This window comes from Acomys russatus, chromosome 3, assembly GCF_903995435.1.
Source record: "Acomys russatus chromosome 3, mAcoRus1.1, whole genome shotgun sequence".
NCBI lineage: Eukaryota > Metazoa > Chordata > Mammalia > Rodentia > Muridae > Acomys > Acomys russatus.
Window position 1 is genome coordinate 63025754 of NC_067139.1, and position 18672 is coordinate 63044425.

The window sequence follows — 18672 nt, forward strand, 5'->3', positions numbered from 1 at the left end:
AGGTCACGGACATAGGGGAGGGGAGAAGGGGAGAAATGGGAGGGAGGGAAGAATGGGAGGAAACAGGGGAAGGGCTAACAATCGAGATGTAATATGAATAAATTAATAAAAAAATCTAAAAAAAGAAAAAAAGCTGGTCATGCTATGAACTCCTTTAGACTGTGGTTAACTTATAATTAAATACAGAGTAGTAGCCACTCATAGCAAAACATTACGCATACATCTCATACACCAGGCAACTAATGGTCTAATAGGTTGAAAGACCTACCCAAAGGCACAGCATGATAAAACAGCAAATTTAATTTCTGAACCTTCTGAGGCATGAGCAAGCCAGGAGTCACCTAGTCTAAGGGAAGAGGAAGTGGCATTCCCATTGCCTTCCTCTGAGTTTGCCTTTCCCATCCCAAGCCCCACCAGCTTTTCCCAGCATGCAGCAGTAGGAATGATATCACTCCAAGGAGGCAGACCACTGGCATTAGTGGAATACTGAGGCATTCCCCTTTTCTATCCACAGAAAGTCAAGCTGCAACACCATTAAAAACACGAAGAACTTCTTGGGTGGAACTACAGTACATGAAGTTACTCAAGCCTAGATAATATGGAATACATAAACACAACTGAGAATTTGTGGCAGCACGTTATACACATGACGAGCAAAGGAAAAGCTATACTCTGCCATTTGGCTGCCGTCAATAACAGAAATGGTTTATTCAGTTTCAAAAGGCGCTGCTGTGGATGAACTTGGAGGAGACATGAATTCAACACTATTGCATTTGGGCTACAAGACAAGGTCATTTATCCATGCTATATCAAAAATGAAATGTGGTATAGATTTTTCATTAATAGATCAAGAATTAAAATCCATGTGCTCATTGGCCACTAAATTTGGGCACATACCATTGTGCTTTATCTCAGCAAAAATGCCACATGTTAGTATGATGGATCAGACTGAAGTAGCTCCTTTAATGTAGCGAACTTACAGAATATAGACTATACATTCAGTTACATTGTTTCTAATGTTTAAAGTCATATGGTGACAAGTATCACCCAGACTCTGAGCTGCACTGAGTAGTGCCAATATCACAGTCATTAGTCCCCTGGAAGCTGGAGCTAATCCTAGTGCCCAGAATACCAAGAGTGGATCAGCATTTGATTCAGCAAAGAGGGAAAAGCATGTGTGATTGGTCACTCACAAGAGGCAAGGCAAGCAAAAGCATACAATGCACTTTCCCTTAGAAAGCTCCAAGTTTATAAGGAATTTTATCAGAAAAATAGCGCTAGGCACTTCTCTGCTGGCTCTTTGGCTGGCTGGCTTAGGGCAGGTTAAACTATGCACTCTTGTCTCATTAAAGAGCTACTTCCTGGTGTGTTTGGGTCACAACTTTTCTCAGTCTTTTTTTGATAGTTCAATGCATTGTCCCTTGGAATATACCTGACAACCAATTTCTAAATGTGACATGTTGTTCTGCTTAGGGAATGATGTCAACTTTTTAACTCATCTTCCATTCCTTGCCAATGGTAGTACACTAATCTACAATTCCAGAAGAATTTGAAGGTCAGATCCACGGGTTATTAAAGCTAAAGAAGAACAAAAGAAAAAGACAACAGCTGAACGACAGAGACAAGATGTCTGGATTCCAGCATATTCTGCAGTGGCCTATCTGATTCAGAAACCAAGGAGTTACAAGCACTGTGGTGTGTCCAGCTGATGCAAGTGAAATCTGGTCGTCATTGCTCCTGAGTGGGTGACTGTATCGGTATAGGCAACCACAGATACTTTATTTCTGCTTGTAATGATCTGCTAGATGACTTGTGGTTGCACTTCTTACTGAGCAGTTGCTGTGCATTTGCTTCCTATTGCTGGGATGAAGACCATGGCCAAAAGCAACCAAGGGGAAAGGGGGTTATTTAACCTTCCAGCTTATAGTTCTTCACTGAGGGAAGTCGGGGCAGAAGCTTAGTGCAGAGACCTGTGAGCAGGAAGTGAAGCAGTAACCATGGAGGAATGGCACTTACTGGCTTGCTCTCCATAGCTCACTCGCCATTGCTTGTTCAGCCTGCCTCCATTTACAACCCAGGACCACCTGCTCAGGAATAGCACCACCTACAATGGGCTGGGCCCTTCCACAGCAATCATCAATCAAGAAAATGCACCAGAAGCTTATCTACTAGTCAATCAGATGAGGACATTTTCTCAACTGCGGTTCTCTCTTCTCTGATGACTCTACCTTGTATTAAGTTGACAAAAATATTAACCAACAAAGGACTTCACTATGAAACAAGTTACATCATACATGGATTTTAGGCATATAATATTCAAATTATTCAAACTACCACATGTATACGTGTGTGTGTGTGTGTGTATGTGTGTGTGGGGGGGGGTGTGGGTGTGTACACAGGGTCTCATTATGTTGCTCTGGCTGCCCTGCAAGTCACTATGTAGACCAGGCTGGTCTTGAACTCAGAGATCTGCCTGCCTCTGCCTCCTCCATACTGGGATCAAAGACATGTGCTACTATTACCAGCTGTTTTGATATTTCCAAACAGCGTGTCACTTCATGTTGGGGACTATATTACTCATATGTCAGATACACCAAACATCACGTTGAGGGATTACTACAAATGAAAGGAGGATGGGCTAGAGATGTAACGTAATGTGTTTGCCTAGCACAGTGTGGCCCTGAGTTCTTAGGGTGAAAACAAAACAAAATGGCTTCACCAGGCATGGTAGCATACGGAAATACTATTCCTCAGGACGCAGAAGCAGGAAAACTGCCATGAGTTTGATGCCAGCTTAGGATATGGAGTAAGACGCTGTCTCAAAAAATAAAAAGGGGAAAAATAAATGGAGGGATGGATGCATGCTAAACGATGTGCCTTTTGACAGATTAGCTTAGGGTTATACCCATGCTAGACAACATGCTACTACTGTGTCTGTTTAAGATTAGGGGGAAAAAAATAGCAATTCCAAAGTAGTGCTGCCTCAAACAGTAATCATTGTGTGTGTCACTGCCTTGTGCTGTGGATATACGTGAACATATGGCAGTCTTTAATTTTTTCTATTATTTTTTCCTAAGCAGCATGCTATTCATATTCTATAGATGTTGAAAGTAGAATACTTTCAAGAGTTAAACCTTTTTCAGTGGAAAAGAAAATGCTATAGATCCAAGACAGACAGAGAAAATTTATTTAGTGGGAATTAACACACCAACCGGTAAAAATAACTGTGTGTGTCGGGGGGGGGGGGTCTGAGATGAGTTGGAGAGAAGTTATGAAGGTGGATATGACAGAAATGTACTTACACGTGTAAAGATTCTCAAATAACTCATGAGTAAGATATAATTGTCGTGCCAAAGTATTTATTACAAATGGTATATGATTTTAACACTAATATTCTTTGGCTCCCCACCACCTAGCCAGGAAAGGCTAGCACAGCTTTCAAAACTTGTCATTATAGAGCATGTGGCTCCTATGTGTAAGGCCCTGGGTTCAATCCCCAAACTTATCAAAAAGAAAAACCCAGACTTTTCATGATGTGATGCTCAGAATGCCTGCTCTTCAGAAGACAAGAACTGAGAATTTTCAAGAAATGTTTAAACTCTATGTTGGATTAGTGAGACATTAGGTGATAGGGTAGGACAAAATGGTGGCCTAGACCTTCCACCCCCCACCTCCCTGCTAGCTGTCTTTTGCCCACTTACTTCTATGGCCCAGCTCTCTCAACTCGTTTCCTTCTACCTATTCTTAAATTCTAGGGCTCTCCAAGGTTCGTCCCAGGTCCCCTTGTTTTTAATTCTAGTAGTAGACACTCTTGGACAATTTAAATTTCTTTTTCTTTTAAAGATATTTATTTATTTATTATGTATATGAGTACTCTGTCTTCATGTACACCAGAAGAGGGCATCAGATCATAATACAGATGGTTATGAGCCACCATGTGGGTGCTGGGAATTGAACTCAGGACCTCTGGAAGAGCAATCAGTGCTCTTAACCACTGAGCCATCTCTTCAGCCCGACAATTTGAATTTCCATTATCTTACTTCTGTTGCTAAAAGTCTACCTTGCTCTACACAGAACATGTTGTAGAACTTATCTGCTACACAGAATCTTTCAATTCTGAGATCTCTATCAATAGCTAAAATGACCTATTATAGGCAGAGATATAATAATGCACAGTTGAATGCTATCAATGAAAATTAGATGTCACTCATAAATTTCTATGGGAATATAATTCACTACTTAACATAAGACAATAAGGGCTAATATCCAAAATATATAAAGAACTCAAAACATTAAACACTCACAAACAAAATAACCCAATTTTCAACAGAGGAATATCAAATGGCCAAGTAGCACTTAAAGGTCAATGCCCTTAGCCATCAGGGAAATGCAAATCAAACTGATCCTCAGATTCCACCTTACACTGTCAGGATGGCTAAGATCAAAAACTCAAGCCACAGCACATGCTGGCAAAGATATTGAGCAAAGGGAACACTCCTCCATTGCTGGTGGGAGTGTGAACTTGTACAACTACTTTGAAAACCAATTTGCTACTTCTGATATGAACTCTGGTGCCCCAATTTGATCATTTCCCCTTGGTGGGGAGGCCTGGTGGAGGCACACAAAGAAAGGGGAAGCAGACTATTCAGATGAGACCTGATATACTGTGGCCATATAGTGGGGGAGGAGGTCCCCTTCTGTCTGAGGTTTAGGGGAGGGGAATAGGGCAAAAGAGGGAGGGAGGGTAGAAACAGGAAGATACAAGCAAGGGAATAACATTGAGGATGTAATCTGAATAAATTATAAAAAAATTAACTGCCTAGGGGGTCTGTAAGAAATAAAAAAAAAGAAATCAATCTGGAACTTTCTCAGAAAATTGGCAATAGCTTTACCTCAAGACCCAGCTACATCACTCGGGTATACACCCAAAAGACACTCTGCCATACAACAAGGACATTTGCTCAACTATGTTCATAGCAGCCTTTTTCATAATAGCTAGAATCTGGGAACAACCTAGACGTCCCACAGCCAAAGGATGGGTAAAGACACTGTGGTACATTTACACAATGGAATACTACTTAGCTATTAAAAAACAATGGTATCATGAAATTTGCAGGCAAATGGATGGAACCAGAAAAGATCATCCTGAGTGAGGTAACCCAGACCCAGAAAGACACACATGGTATGTACTCACTTATAAGTGGATTTTAGCCATAAATATACTACAATGCACAGACTCAAAGAAGTTAAGTAACAAGGAGAATCCAAGGGAGGATGTGTAAACCTCACTTGGAAAAGAAAACAGAATAGACGGAGGTAGTGGTTGAAAAGAGGGAACAAAGTGGGAGAGGAAACACAGAGGAGATATGAGAGATATCAGACTCGGGGAGAGCGGGGGCGGGAGGACAAAAAGTCTATAGAGCAAAGAGAAACTGTGATGGGGGCATCTCTGTGACAAGCCGGAGACCTAAGTCTGGGTAGGCTCCCGGGGGATATGAGAGGGACTCTAGCAGAGACTCCTAGTAACAGGAGCCATGGAGAATGAAGAGGACACCCTCTGACTAGATGAGTCTCCTAGTAGAGGGAGGGGAACACCAACCCACCCACAAAAACTTTAACTCAAAATTCACCCTGCCTACAAGTTAAGTTGTGCATGGATAAAGATGGAGCAGATAGAGCAGAGATTGAGGGAAATGGTCCAACCAACGCCTGGCCCAACCCAAGACCCACCCAAGGGAGAGAACCAACCCCTGACACTATTAAAGATATTCTCCTAGGCTTGCAGACAGGAGCCTAGCAGAGTTGTCCTCTGAAAGTCTCCACCCAGCAGCACCTTGAAATAGATGCTAAGACTTATGCCCAAACATCGGACAATGTATAGGAGCTTTATGGAAAAGTGGGGGGAAGGAGAAAAGAACCTGGAGATGACAGGTGTTTCACAAGAAGACCAAGAGAGCCAACTAACCAGGGCCCAGGGGGCCTGCTGGGACTGAAGCATCCACCAAGGACCTTGCATGGACAGGACCTAGGCCCCCTACAAAGGTGTAGCTGAGGGCCAGCTCAGGATTCATGTGGGTCCTCTAGTAAGGGAACTGGGGGCTGTCTTTGACATGGACTCTCTAGCCAGCTTTTCAGTTACTTCCCCCTAGCAGGACTGCCTTGCCAGCCCACAGGGGAAGAGGACAACACACTCAGTCCTGATATGACTTGATGAGCTGGGGTAGATGGGACAGGAGGCTCCCCTCTTCTGAGGAATAGGAGAGGGGGAGGGGGTAGAGGGAGGAAGAAAGGTGAGAAGTGAGAAGGGATGGGGCTATGACAAGGATGTAAAGTAAATAAATAAATAAATAAATGTCTTAAAAAGATAAGACAATATAAAAGTATAGCTTTCTTTTCTCACAAATTTCCCATTTGCTCCACACACAAGAAAACAATAAGCATACTAGATATTTCTTTTTGTTTTGTTATTGTTGTGGGGTAGGGTTGTTTGTTTTGTTTCATTTTGAAACAAGGTCTCACTATGTATCTTTGGCTGCCCTGGAACTCACTTTGTAGACCAGGCTAGCCTCTAACTCACAGCGATCTGCCTGTCTCTGCCTCTTGAGTGCTGGGACTAAAGGCATGTGCCACCACACCCAGACTTAGATATGCTTTTTAAAAGAAATAATGCAACAATAACAAAAAAGATACCTTTAAAGGGCATTCATAAGTAACTGTCCTACAATAGAAAATGGCTGGCTAAATTCCAGCAGTCGCTTGTTGTTAGCAAGTTGTAAGCAGGGATGCAGCAGGCCTGTTTCTACGAACCTAGAAGAGGCCTATTGGGAGATCACACAGTGAATGATTTGAAGTAAAATGGCCTTGAGTAAGAGTGACCACAGTATTATTTACCAAAGAAACAGCATTTACAGTGTGTTCTCACCTCGTAAATAGCTCTATAACTGGGAAGCCATGTCACATGCAATTGAGTACTGAGTCAGAATATGAGTTAGATAAACTAACTCTCCAACAGCAGTGTGACAACACATTAAAGGTGGTATGGAGCTGTTGGTTATAACTCTGTGTTTACATTCCATTAAAAACTGCTGCGAAAAATATAAAAAGAACACACCAGGACACATTAGCTAAAGGTCTTGCACCCCCTGCAAACAATTTCGTACTGTAGTGAACATACTGCAATTTTCATTTTCTCAACTTAGGCCAACAGTGCCTGGCTCCCTCACATCCTTTCTTAGCTAGGCTAGTAAGATTAACTAACTTCTTCCTAGCTTTGCTGTGTATTGGTTTTATTTTATATTTTGTTTGTTTGGGACAAGGTCTCACATAGCTAAGCTGGTCTTAAACTTCTTTATAGCAGATGCTGGCCTTGAAGTCCTGAGCTTCTTGTCTCTGCCTCTTAAGGCCTGAACCACCATGCCATGCTACTGTATTCATTTGGGGGGGGGGGGCAGGCTTTGTTTTTGTTTTTGTTTGTTTGTTTTTTCGAGACAGGTTTCTCTGTGTTAGCCTTAGCTGTCCTGGACTCACTTAGTAGACCAGGCTGGCCTTGAACTCACAGCAATCCACCTGCCTCTGCCTCCCAAGTGCTGGGATTAAAGGTGTGCACCACCACACCCAGCTACTACTGTATTGATTTTAAGTTAACTAAGAACATGTAACAAAAGTTTGTAGTCTAGAGTGGTGGAACACGCATATAAATCACAGCAAAGGGATTCTGAAGCAGAGCTGACTTGCCCCAAGGTAGGCTAGTAGGATCCTGCCTCAAAACACATATACAAACCAAAAGAGTTAGATTTCTTGTTAGGTGAAAAATAAAATTAAGAATTATATGTTCTTTATGATTATAACTACATAATAAGAATAGGAGTCAGGTGGTGATGGTACACGCCTTTGATGCCAGCACTTAGGAGGCAGAGGCAGGCAGATCTCTATGAGTTTGAGGCCAGCCTGGTCTGCAGGACAAGGTCCAAGACAACCAAGGCTACAGAGAAACCCTGTCTCAAAAACTAATATAGATATAGACATAGATAGATAGATAGGTAGATAGACAGATAGATAGATTCTAGGGTCTAAATGATGTCATGCTTCATCTCTTCCTAGATTTGTGCTATTGTGCAGTTTATTTTTCTGTATCTTGGAAAAATGGGGATAATAAACATCTTCCTCATCTAATTACAATAATGAGATACACATGTAGAATCTAAATTAGCAGGGCCTGGCACAAAGTAAGGTTTCAGTACACAAGCATATTGATATATGCATAGATAGTAACTTGAGGGAGCAGTCTGTATATTTATTAACTCTATGAGGCTTTTCTTTATTTCAAATGTGATTAATATAATTTTAGTTTTAATAGTGCAGTCAGTGGGCTGAGGAGATGGCTCCGTGAGTAGAAGCACTTTCCATGAACCCATGACGATAGAGTTTGGATCCCTAGCACCCAAGTAAATGCTGGGCCCACATGGCAGCCACCTGTAATCCCAGAATGAGAGGGGCAGAGACACAGGATCCCTGAATCAAGCACCTATCTAGACTAACAGGCCTGGCAACCTCTGAGGTCAAGTGACCCTGACTCAGTATAAGCCAGCAAGAAAAGCCCCTGACGTCAACCTCTGGCCTCCACATGCATGTGCACACACATATACCTACATGCACATGTACTCCTATGTCTGCAAACTCACAACCACACCACACACATACCACAATCAAGCAGAGTGTGGCAGCACACGCCTGTAATTCCAACATTTGGCAAGTAGGCAGGAAGAGCAAGAATGGAAGGTCATCCTCTGCTGAACAGAACAGCAAATTCGAGGCCAGCCTGGGCTACATGAGACTCTGTCACAAAGCAACAAATAAAGGCCATCAACATCTGTGTCTGTTCCTTCGGTGAGAGTTTAATGTGCAGAGCACTATTGGAGTGAAGTAGCAGAAATATTGTTCTTTCATAATAATACTGCTGGTAAAATAAGAGTCAATAAGACATGTATAAACATAGCTACAAGGCAACAGTAAAGAGTCCAGGGCAGGGCTCCTACTGACACATGATGGATGCTTATAAGAAACAACCAGGGAAGGCTTCTTGGAGGAGGAAATGAATGGGAAGGCAGCACAGAATGAAGAAGGGAATTAAAGCTCCGGGGAAGCCATAAGGAGATCAACACCCGTGCTATAAGGGGGTCCATCACACCCAGGGAAGACAAGCGGCAAAGGAAGGGACTGGGAAGGCAACAAACAGAAAACATAGCTTTACACAACAAGCCACCACTCTACCTGTAAGTAGAATTATATCTCCAGGAAACACTGTGAGTGCCCAAAATGCTGCACTCCTCCAGAGAACAACCCTCTTCTTAATTTCTGATTGATCAGTTACGACAATCGTTGCTAACGGCACTTTAGAACCAGAATTTGGTCCAGATTTTACGTTTATTTCCTTCACGTGGCATGGGGTTAGCACCATGACTAAGCAGTTATACTTCTGACTTTTAGAGTCACAGTTTTTTATTAATGATATGTGTTTAATGTCCTTAAATTTGGACATGATCCTCAGGGGCACTGTTTTGGCTGACTCTCCTGTGTCTGAGTCGGTCCTTGGCTTCTTGGACACCTGACGGACTTCAGAAAGAGCTTTAGAGTGATGGGAACTGCCTTCAGGGGACCAGCTCCTTTTAGCAGCACTTTGGTGGAAGGCACCGCGTTGGGAACGCAGCACTCCCGAGCTACACCACTCAATGTTGTGTTCCTCATTTGGTGGCAGGTTTTCTTCATTACTGAAAAGTTCTTGTGAGCTTATGTTTTCTTCAAGACTTTTTCCAGGGCTTATGTGAATGTGAGTGCTCTCAGATTCAGGACACACAGGACTGAAGAGCTCCAGGGAATGTGCCTGGCTTTGCTCATCCTCAGGCCCTTGTGCAAAATCTTCACTGGGCTTCATAACATCACCTTTACTTGGTCTTACGCCCTGCCTTCCTGTTGCTTCTGTCTCCACGTTTACAGTTTTTTTATTTATACAGTCTTGACCTTTACTACTCCCTTGAGCTAGAAAAGCACACTGGCTGGAGGTCATTATACTGAGAAATTCGGTGTCAGTAGATACTTTCTGGTCCGAGGCTTTCCTGACTGCTCCCTCAGACTCTGGTTCACAGTGTGTGTCAGAGGAAAAGATCTCCTGACTTTGCGTTTCATGCCGTGCTGTTGGCACAGGCTCTGTCCTCATAGCTTCTGGCCCTATATTAGTGTGTTCAGCACTACAGTCCACATCCAGCCCAGCAGCACACTTAGGATCTAACCGAGACACATCTGCTTGACAGTTCTCAACCCCAGGATGTGACTCATCTTTACATTGCTCATCTGCGATGTCCTCATTTTCACACTGATGCTTTGGATCGTTTTCTTCTCCAGGTAAAGGCTGAACTCTGTCCTTATCCCCACATGTTTGCACACTAGCCACATCCCTCACGTTAATCTCCTGGAATCTTACCCTCTGGCTTTCAAAAGCAGAATGTGCAAAGCCTCCTTCCACCTGAGCAGGACTACTCACGTAAGTCGCTAAAAGGTGACCACTAAGAGGGTCTGGAGGACCAAGAGCTTCTGGGACTGGACAGTCTTCCAGATTTTTAAGTTCCTGGTTTTCAGCCTTTAGGTATGAAGAATGCTGTTTGTAAAAAAGTTGGACTTTTTCCCAGGTGTTGGCCGTGGACATTAAGGAAGTTGTTCCCTGTGATATTGTCATTTTCAGTGGAGCAACAGGAGCACCCCAAAAAATGTGAACTTGAGATCTTCGACTCATGATTTCTGATAAAAATAGAAATTTCAACATTAATTTATTATATATTCTTAGATCTGATAAAAAACAAACTATAAATTACAAACATGCAGGTTGGTTATTTTGGTATGCTATTCAATTATAAAATTAATAAAGTCAACATTACAAGAAAATCAAATTAGTCACAAGAAAGTCTTTAGTTAAATACTGAGAAAAGGGCCAGCAAGGTGACTCAGTGGGCAAAGCGCCTGCTATGCAAGCCTGACAACCTGAGCTCAGTCCTTTGAAAGCAGGCCGAAGGACAGAGTGACTCTCAAAGTTGTCTTCTGCCCTCTGCCCACACACTGTAGCACACCTGGGCCTACCACTCACATACATAACACACACAAATAGTAATAATAAAATTTAACTTCCATTTTATTTCTTTTGTTTGTTTTGTTTTAGGTTTTTTGTTGTTGTTGTTTTTCAAGACAGGGTTTCTTTGTGTACCCCTGGATGTCCTGGACTGATTTGTAGAGCAGGCTGGCCTCGAACTCAAGATCCACCTGCCTTCTCTAGTGCCAGGATTAAAGGTGTGTGTTACTGTACCCAGCTTAAATTTTAATTTTAAAATAGTCAGAGAAACAGGCTAAGCATCAAACAAGTACATTTTTAGAAAGTTCCTTTCTTGTGCAGTAACATCCTGTCCCATTTAAGTAACAATTTAGTTTTAAAGGGTATGCATTTATTTAATTGTATTATGTTACCTTTAAATATCCATCTTCTTCACTCCACGGATTCTCTCAGTAAGCTTGGTCTAAATTCAACCTGGAAACCAAAATAGAAGGCTTAAACTCAAAGGCAAAGAATATATTTTTTTCTTCTTTTTTAAAGCAAGGCTTTCCTTAAAATGTACAAGTGACTTAGTACAATAATTGAAAATGATTGTTTCTTTTTTTTTTTTCTTTATTGGGAGTATTTTATGAGACTGGGCCTTATGTACTCTAGTCTGGGCCTGAACCTGCTATACACATCCAAGAATTCCCCTCCACTTCCCAAATACTGAGTTTACAAGTGTGCTGGGTCATGCCCAGCTTCATCATTTCTATAATACAAACAAATGTATTTTGATAAATATGTAATATAAAAAAGAACCTCATAATTTAAACTTTTTTTTTATTAACTATGACACCTGGTATAAGTAAATCTAAGAAAACATCCTATTAGGTTGGTAAAGAATCAAACTGATCAGTTGCTCATACTCACTTTAACAGACCTAGTCCTAGAATTACTAAGAAGCATTGATTATTACAATAGTATGGGGGCAGAAGGCAGATAAGGTTTTAGGCCTGAGGTCCTCTTAGCCTGAATCATCACTTACTTTGACTATAAACTAGGCTGAGGCGGGGCATGATTATATGAAAAGTGTTTTTGTTTAAAGTTCATTGCCATTAATCCCAAAATAGATCCTAGCAATCCTGTTCCTACATACATAATCCTCTTTGAAATAACTTTTCTATCTCTTCCATCTAAATCTCTGGCATCTCCTCCATGGCCTCACATACTCAGGTGACTATATTGCTGATTCCTTTTACACTTAGCAATGTAACTCCTACCTTCCTGTTACTATGGCTGTATTTTCACACTCTGTGTGCATGTACATGCATGAGTGTGTGTGTGTGTGTGTGTGTGTGTGTGTGTGTGTGTTAACTTACTTTGTGCATGTTTGAATATCAAAGAACTAGAGATATATATTAGTGGAGAAACACCTGCCTAACATGAACAGCTCTTTGAAATTTATCTCAAGTGCCATGGAGAAAAAAGGAAGGAAGGAAAAAAAGGAGGGAGGGAATGAATGAATGGGGCAGGGAAGGAAAAGAAAGTCCTATGAGTCTGGCTGACTGACAGACTGACTGACCTTAAGACAAGGTCTTAGCCTGCAGCCCAAGTTATCCCAGAACTCACAGTGATCCATGGTGATCCTTCTACTTTATTTAGCCTCCACCATGCTTGGTCCATGCCTGTAGTCCCAGAACCCATGTCAATCCTCCATTTTGAGGAATAACTGGCAAAACAGTAAAACACAGCATGTACAAGAGTGATGACAATAGACTTTCTAAGCATATATTTAAAATAAAATAACAGCCTATAAAGAGAACAAAGGAAGCATGGAATACCTAGAGAGGGGTACTATTATATTGCAGCAAAAATATATAAACAAAAGATCCAGTGTTAATATAGATGCATGTATTTAGAAGAAACACATAAATTTTAATGGAAAATTTAACATTAAGGACCTACAAACCAACCCGGACGGTAGTGGCCCACACCTTTAATCCTAGCACTAGGGGAGGCAAAGGCAGGAGGATCTCTGAGTTTGAGGCCAGCCTGGTCAACAAAGTGAGTCCAAGATAGCCAAGGCTACACAGAGAAACCCTGTCTTGAAACAAACAAACAAAAAATAATCCACAAACTTTTAGTCCCAGCACCTGGGAGGCAGAGCCAGGTGAGTTAGACGCCAGCCTAGTAGTGAGTTCCAGGACAGCCAGAGCGATATAAGAGACACTGCCTCAAAAATAAAACAAAGCAAAACAGAAAACAACACCAATAAGAATATATTATTTATGGCATGCATGTATCAAGTTTTAAAATGTGCCTGGAAATAAAAAAGCCAGGGGCTGCAGGGTGGGAGTGTGGTGGGGTGAGGTGGGATGGCTGAGTCGGTAAGGTACCTGCCATGAGGTACTGACTGAAGGCCTGAGTTGAATCCCCAGCACCCATGTGAAAAGCCAGGCCCAGGGCTGGAGAGACGCCTCAGCAGTTAAAAACATTTGTTGTTCTTCCAGAGGACCCACATGACAGCTCACAACCAGCTCCAAGAAATCCAGTGCCTTCCTCTGACCTTTGTGGGCACCATGCATGCACATGGTACACATCCATACATGTAGGCAAAACACTTGTTGACATTAAATAAAAATAAAAGAAAAAAAGAAAAACAAACTAGGTCCGGCCCGTCTGTAATCCCAGTTCTGGGATGGTGGAGGTGGCAGGTCCCTGAAGCTTTCTGGGTCTATATAATAAGCAAGGTCCAGGTCCCATGGAGAGACTTCGTCTTTTTTTTTTTTTTTTTTTTTTTTTTTTGATTTTTAAAAAATTTTATTAATTTCTTAAAAGGCAAGGTTGGCAACCTGAGTCCTGAGTTTGATCTCGTGAACCTGTGTGTGGTGGTTTGAATGAGAAATGTCCCCCATAGGCTCACATAGTTGAACACCCAGTCTGTGGTGCTGTTTGGGGAGATGAAACCTTGCTGGAAGAAGTGCTTGAGAATTTATAGCCATTAACTATGTGGCATTTGCAGTTTAAGGTGTGATCCCTCAGCTCCTGCTGCCATGTCTTCCCCCAAACCATAAGCCAAGTAAGCGCTTCCTTTTATGAACTGCCTTGGTCACAGTGCCTTATCCGCAGTAACAGAACAGTTACTAATACACCATGAGAAGGTGGAAAGAGAGTAATGACCTGCAAAGTGTTTCTCTCTGGCCTCCATACATGCACCACAGCAGGCACTACCATATACAAATGTATATAATCATTTTTAATAAGGTAAATGGCTTATTAAACACCTAAGATTGACCCCTGACTTCCACATACACATATGCACGCACATGTGAGTATTTACACACATACACAAACACACAGAATAAAACAACAAAGGATTGAAGCTGACCTTGGAGATCAGTAATGGATATGTGGTAAAGGTACTCATAAGGCATCAACTATATTGATGAAGTTTCATGTTTAAAAATTGGGTATGGTTACAGATATATTTGTTATAATGTTCAAAAGCATTTATATTAAAAAGCCTATTCAGAAAAACATAAAGGACCAAGACTGCCTAGGTATAGTAGCAGGACTCACAAGTTTGAGGCCAGCCTGGAGCTACAAAGCTAGACTCTGTGTCTCAAAAAGATCATGAAGGACCAAGATTATACATGATTATTTTAAATAGTTCTATGTTTAATTTTGTGATGTATGATTAATATGTATTATTTTCACAATACCAGTCCTTTTTTACTTTGTCATTCAGGCAGCATTCCTATAATGGCCACAAAGCCCATCTTCATTTAACCCTAAATGACCTACATATGCAAAATTGGTGTATCAAGTTTTTATAATTTATATGTCATTGTTAGATTCACCACAAGGAGGCCCCAAATAGCGCTGCAAAAACCTTCATAATGCTATCAAGAGGCAGAGAGAATACGTACATGGCAAATCAAGGCACAAAAGTAAGACGGACAACAACCCCTCCACTCAGAAACTTCTGGGCATCCTTGTCTAGCCTAAATTTTTTTAAAGGAAAAAGAAGTTCTATGTGTTCTAAGTTCTATGCGTTCTTTGTCCTCATTTTTCCTTCATCCCATTTGTCCCCTATTACAACAATTTTGCTGCAATCCTTTCAGTATGAAGAACATTCTAATAGACATATCAAAGGTCAGTTTTCAATCCTAGCCTTACTGCCATTTGAAACTGTTTATCAATCCTTTCCTCAAACATTTCTCTTTTTAATTCTGTGAGATGACCGACATAGAATTACTTTGGGTTTTAAAAGACAGATATGTATTAATTTATTTAATAATCAAAATTACTTGTCGGGGACATCATACTAGGCACTGGAAAATCAGTAATAAGGGAATCTAGGGAGTTTATAGTATAATGGGAAAGATAAAGTGGTGATCATCGAAGAGAGAGAAGAAACCATGCAGAGTTAAAAAGCAGGAAGTAAAGAGAAAGGAGATGTGTAGGTCAGCACAATAAGTATGGAACTGCTTACCACCTGTATCTTCAATATGCTCTTAGGGATATGATTAGTTAAAAAGTTTAATAATATTCAGAAAAAAAGGGAACTACAGTCCGGAATCATACCCATTCCCCAAACCAACACAGGCCCGGAAAGCTGTCCTAGTGGGCTTACCCAAAGGCCACACTCCTGCAGGTTGTCTCCAAGATGCATAGAATGCAAAGCATCCCCTGCCTGTGTCCTCACTTAGCATCTTCTCAGTATCTTGAAATCTAATAACTCTGACTCTCACTTCCTATCTCTATTAAGACAACAGCAAAGTCCGAGTTGCCAAATGTGAACTCGCAGTGCTCCAGCTGGGAGACACTCTGTTCCTTAGTTTCAGAACACTGCGCTTTCCCAACCAGTTCTTCCACTGGTCTGACTTTTCCTTTCTGTTCTTGTTATTTCCACACAAATATACAGAACTGCATCCAAGCCTATCCATTCCCCGGCCACATATTCAATTATGCTTTCTGAGTTTGTGCTGAGCTAACCCTTCTTCAACATCAGACCTATTCACGTTTGTAGCATTACTACATTTGACAGTATCACAAAAGAATCAAAGGTAAAAATTCAAAGACCTCCTTCCCTTCTGCACAGGGATAGATGGTGGTACACACAGGATAACACGATCAGTTTTGATACTTGAGAGAAACCTCCCAGATCCAGAAACATCTGGGATGAATCCAAATTATGTAAAACGCATGGTTATTTATATATAACATTTGTTTCACCATGTCGTCATTTATTTGTCTCAACAAATAAAGTGTGGGACTTCCACTCTTTAGGAATTAGCTAGAAAATGGCTTTGGTTATTTATAACTGAGTAGTTATAACAAGGGCAGTGAGGTGGCTCAGGAGATAAACGTATTTACTGAGCAAACCTGATGAAGGCCTGAATTCAATCTCTGGAACTCAGAATGGAAGAAAAGAATTAACTTTCGAAAGTTGTCCTTTGATCTCCACATGCAGGCATACACACACACACACACACACACACACACACACACACACACACTCTCTACAGTTTTTAGAATTATACCAAATGCTACTACGTGTAAGGTATAGGAACGATGAGCGTGTGAGTGGGGCTGGAAGGAGAGAGGACTGGTGGGCAGCAGTAAGATGCTGATCGTAGCAATCTCACATACAAACAGTCACCGATAAATGAGGAGTTCCCATGATCCTAGCCTAGGCTATGTTTTGGTTGTACTCAGAGGGTTAAAGCTCATTAAGATACCAGGTGAAACCAGCAAGTACATGTCCATTAGCATAGTTAATAATTACACAATTTCTCAATCTGCAGCAGGCCACCAGTCAGAATGGCTAACACATCAGTCTTTATCTTTAGCGTGGCCAGAGTCTGACGCGTGGGTCAAAGATCTATGCAACAGGGTGAACAGTATCCGCAGGTTTTTTCTTTGCCGACATCACTTTAAAAAAAAAAAAAAAAAAAGCTTCTTACAAACTCCATGTGATTAAAAGAAACTACTTTCTCTACCCCATAGATAACCAGAAAATCTCACAATTGCAATGTGCTATAGCCATTGTGAAGGCTTTACAGGTCTACTTCCCCCAAATAGAAAGCAATTCTAAGATTACTCAGTGACACCAGTGGACAACAATGTAAAAGGGGACTGTAACCAAAGGCAGTAAGACACGTATGAGCTCAAACCCTCCTACTCTAAAACGAGCAGTGCTCAAGGCCAGGTGGCAGCCACACTGGGTTCAGTCTATTATTCTATTTCTATGTATTTTTATATTCATAATAATGTTAAGCTTCTTTATCCATCAAGTGAGAATTGTTTCTTTGCTAAATGAGAATAACATCAATTCCTACTGCAAAATGCTGTGAGATGGCACACACCTCTTAGCCTTCTACAGTCTTAAATCTAGGAAACCACACTCACGCATACTTGCTGGCATACCCAACAAGTTGTATTTTCTTTAAGTTTTTTGTTCCTATATATTTTCACACATGGCAATGATAAAATTGACATTTTTCACTGCTTTGATCCACATATGACTACCTCTTATGCCAATTCGTTATCTTCTGAAACATTCTTAATGGTACCGTAAACATGTTTTTAATTGCCACACAAAGTAATGTTTCCTTATTTTTTTTTAATTTTAAACTTTATCATTTAAAAAAACACTGCAAATAAAAAAGTCATAGATAGAAATTATGCAGACCCAAAGACAATATAGCTCAATGAGCTGCTATTCTGTTCGAGCAATCATTTAGAAGGGATTTTGTGGCGCATCACACTGAGTTTTATATTTTTATCATCAAATATATTGTTATGCACTTAACTACAACCAAAAGGCCAAATTCACGACCATCAGAACTAGAAAAACAAACAAGCACTCCATCAACTTTCATAACTTGTGTGAAATACACAGAGTAGTGTATTCTTTATGACATTCTCACACTTACCCTGACCGCACACTCCTCCCATCTCCCTACTATTCTCTTCTGTCCTAGTAATCTCACTTCTACTTTCATGTCACATTAGCCTATTATCTCGACCATTCCTCTCCTTCCAAACCTCTTTTCCCCATCTCACAGGTCTTTCTCTGGTTTTCTGGCATTCTCCACACATGCACACAGATACATATATGTAATTATTACAAACTAGGATCTGTGTGTGAGAGAGAATAGAGATATTTATCTGAGGCTGGGTTACCTCCTTTAATGGAATATTTTCATTTTCCAATGAATTCCATATTTTCACCTTTGCTTACAGCTGAATTCCATAGTGTGTATATAACAAATTTCCACTGCCCATTCATCTACTGGTGGAAATCTAGGGTCAGCTAGGGCCTACGGCTCAGAGGTTAATTGCTTAAGCCCTTCAGCTCAATTCCCAGCAACACATACACACACAAAATAATCTTAGAACATCCAGGTTGATTCAATTTCTTTGCACTGTTTAAAAAAAAAAAAAAAGAGCAGCAATAAACACGAATGCAAGTATCTCTGTGGTGGGATACGAGTTTGTTGTTGTTGAAACAGTGATTCATATACCCCAGGTTAGCCCCAAACTTGGCTATGTAGCCAAAGATGACTGAGCTTCTGGTCCTCCTTCCT

The 18672-nt window shown here is 41.1% G+C and overlaps 1 protein-coding gene across 5 annotated transcripts in view; it reads right to left on the reverse strand.

The window, feature by feature from the left end:
- Positions 1–18672, reverse strand: part of Shld2 (shieldin complex subunit 2) — an 84824-nt gene that overhangs the window by 30129 nt on the left and 36023 nt on the right. For all 5 annotated transcript variants that reach the window (XM_051141897.1, XM_051141899.1, XM_051141904.1 and 2 more), the window contains exons 2-4: positions 12707–12806; positions 11509–11569; positions 9271–10791 (exon numbers count right to left, since the gene is read on the reverse strand). In XM_051141897.1, coding sequence (XP_050997854.1) covers positions 9271–10786 — 1516 coding nt within the window. In that variant the 5' untranslated portion in view covers positions 10787–10791; positions 11509–11569; positions 12707–12806. The remainder of the gene's footprint in view (positions 1–9270; positions 10792–11508; positions 11570–12706; positions 12807–18672) is intronic.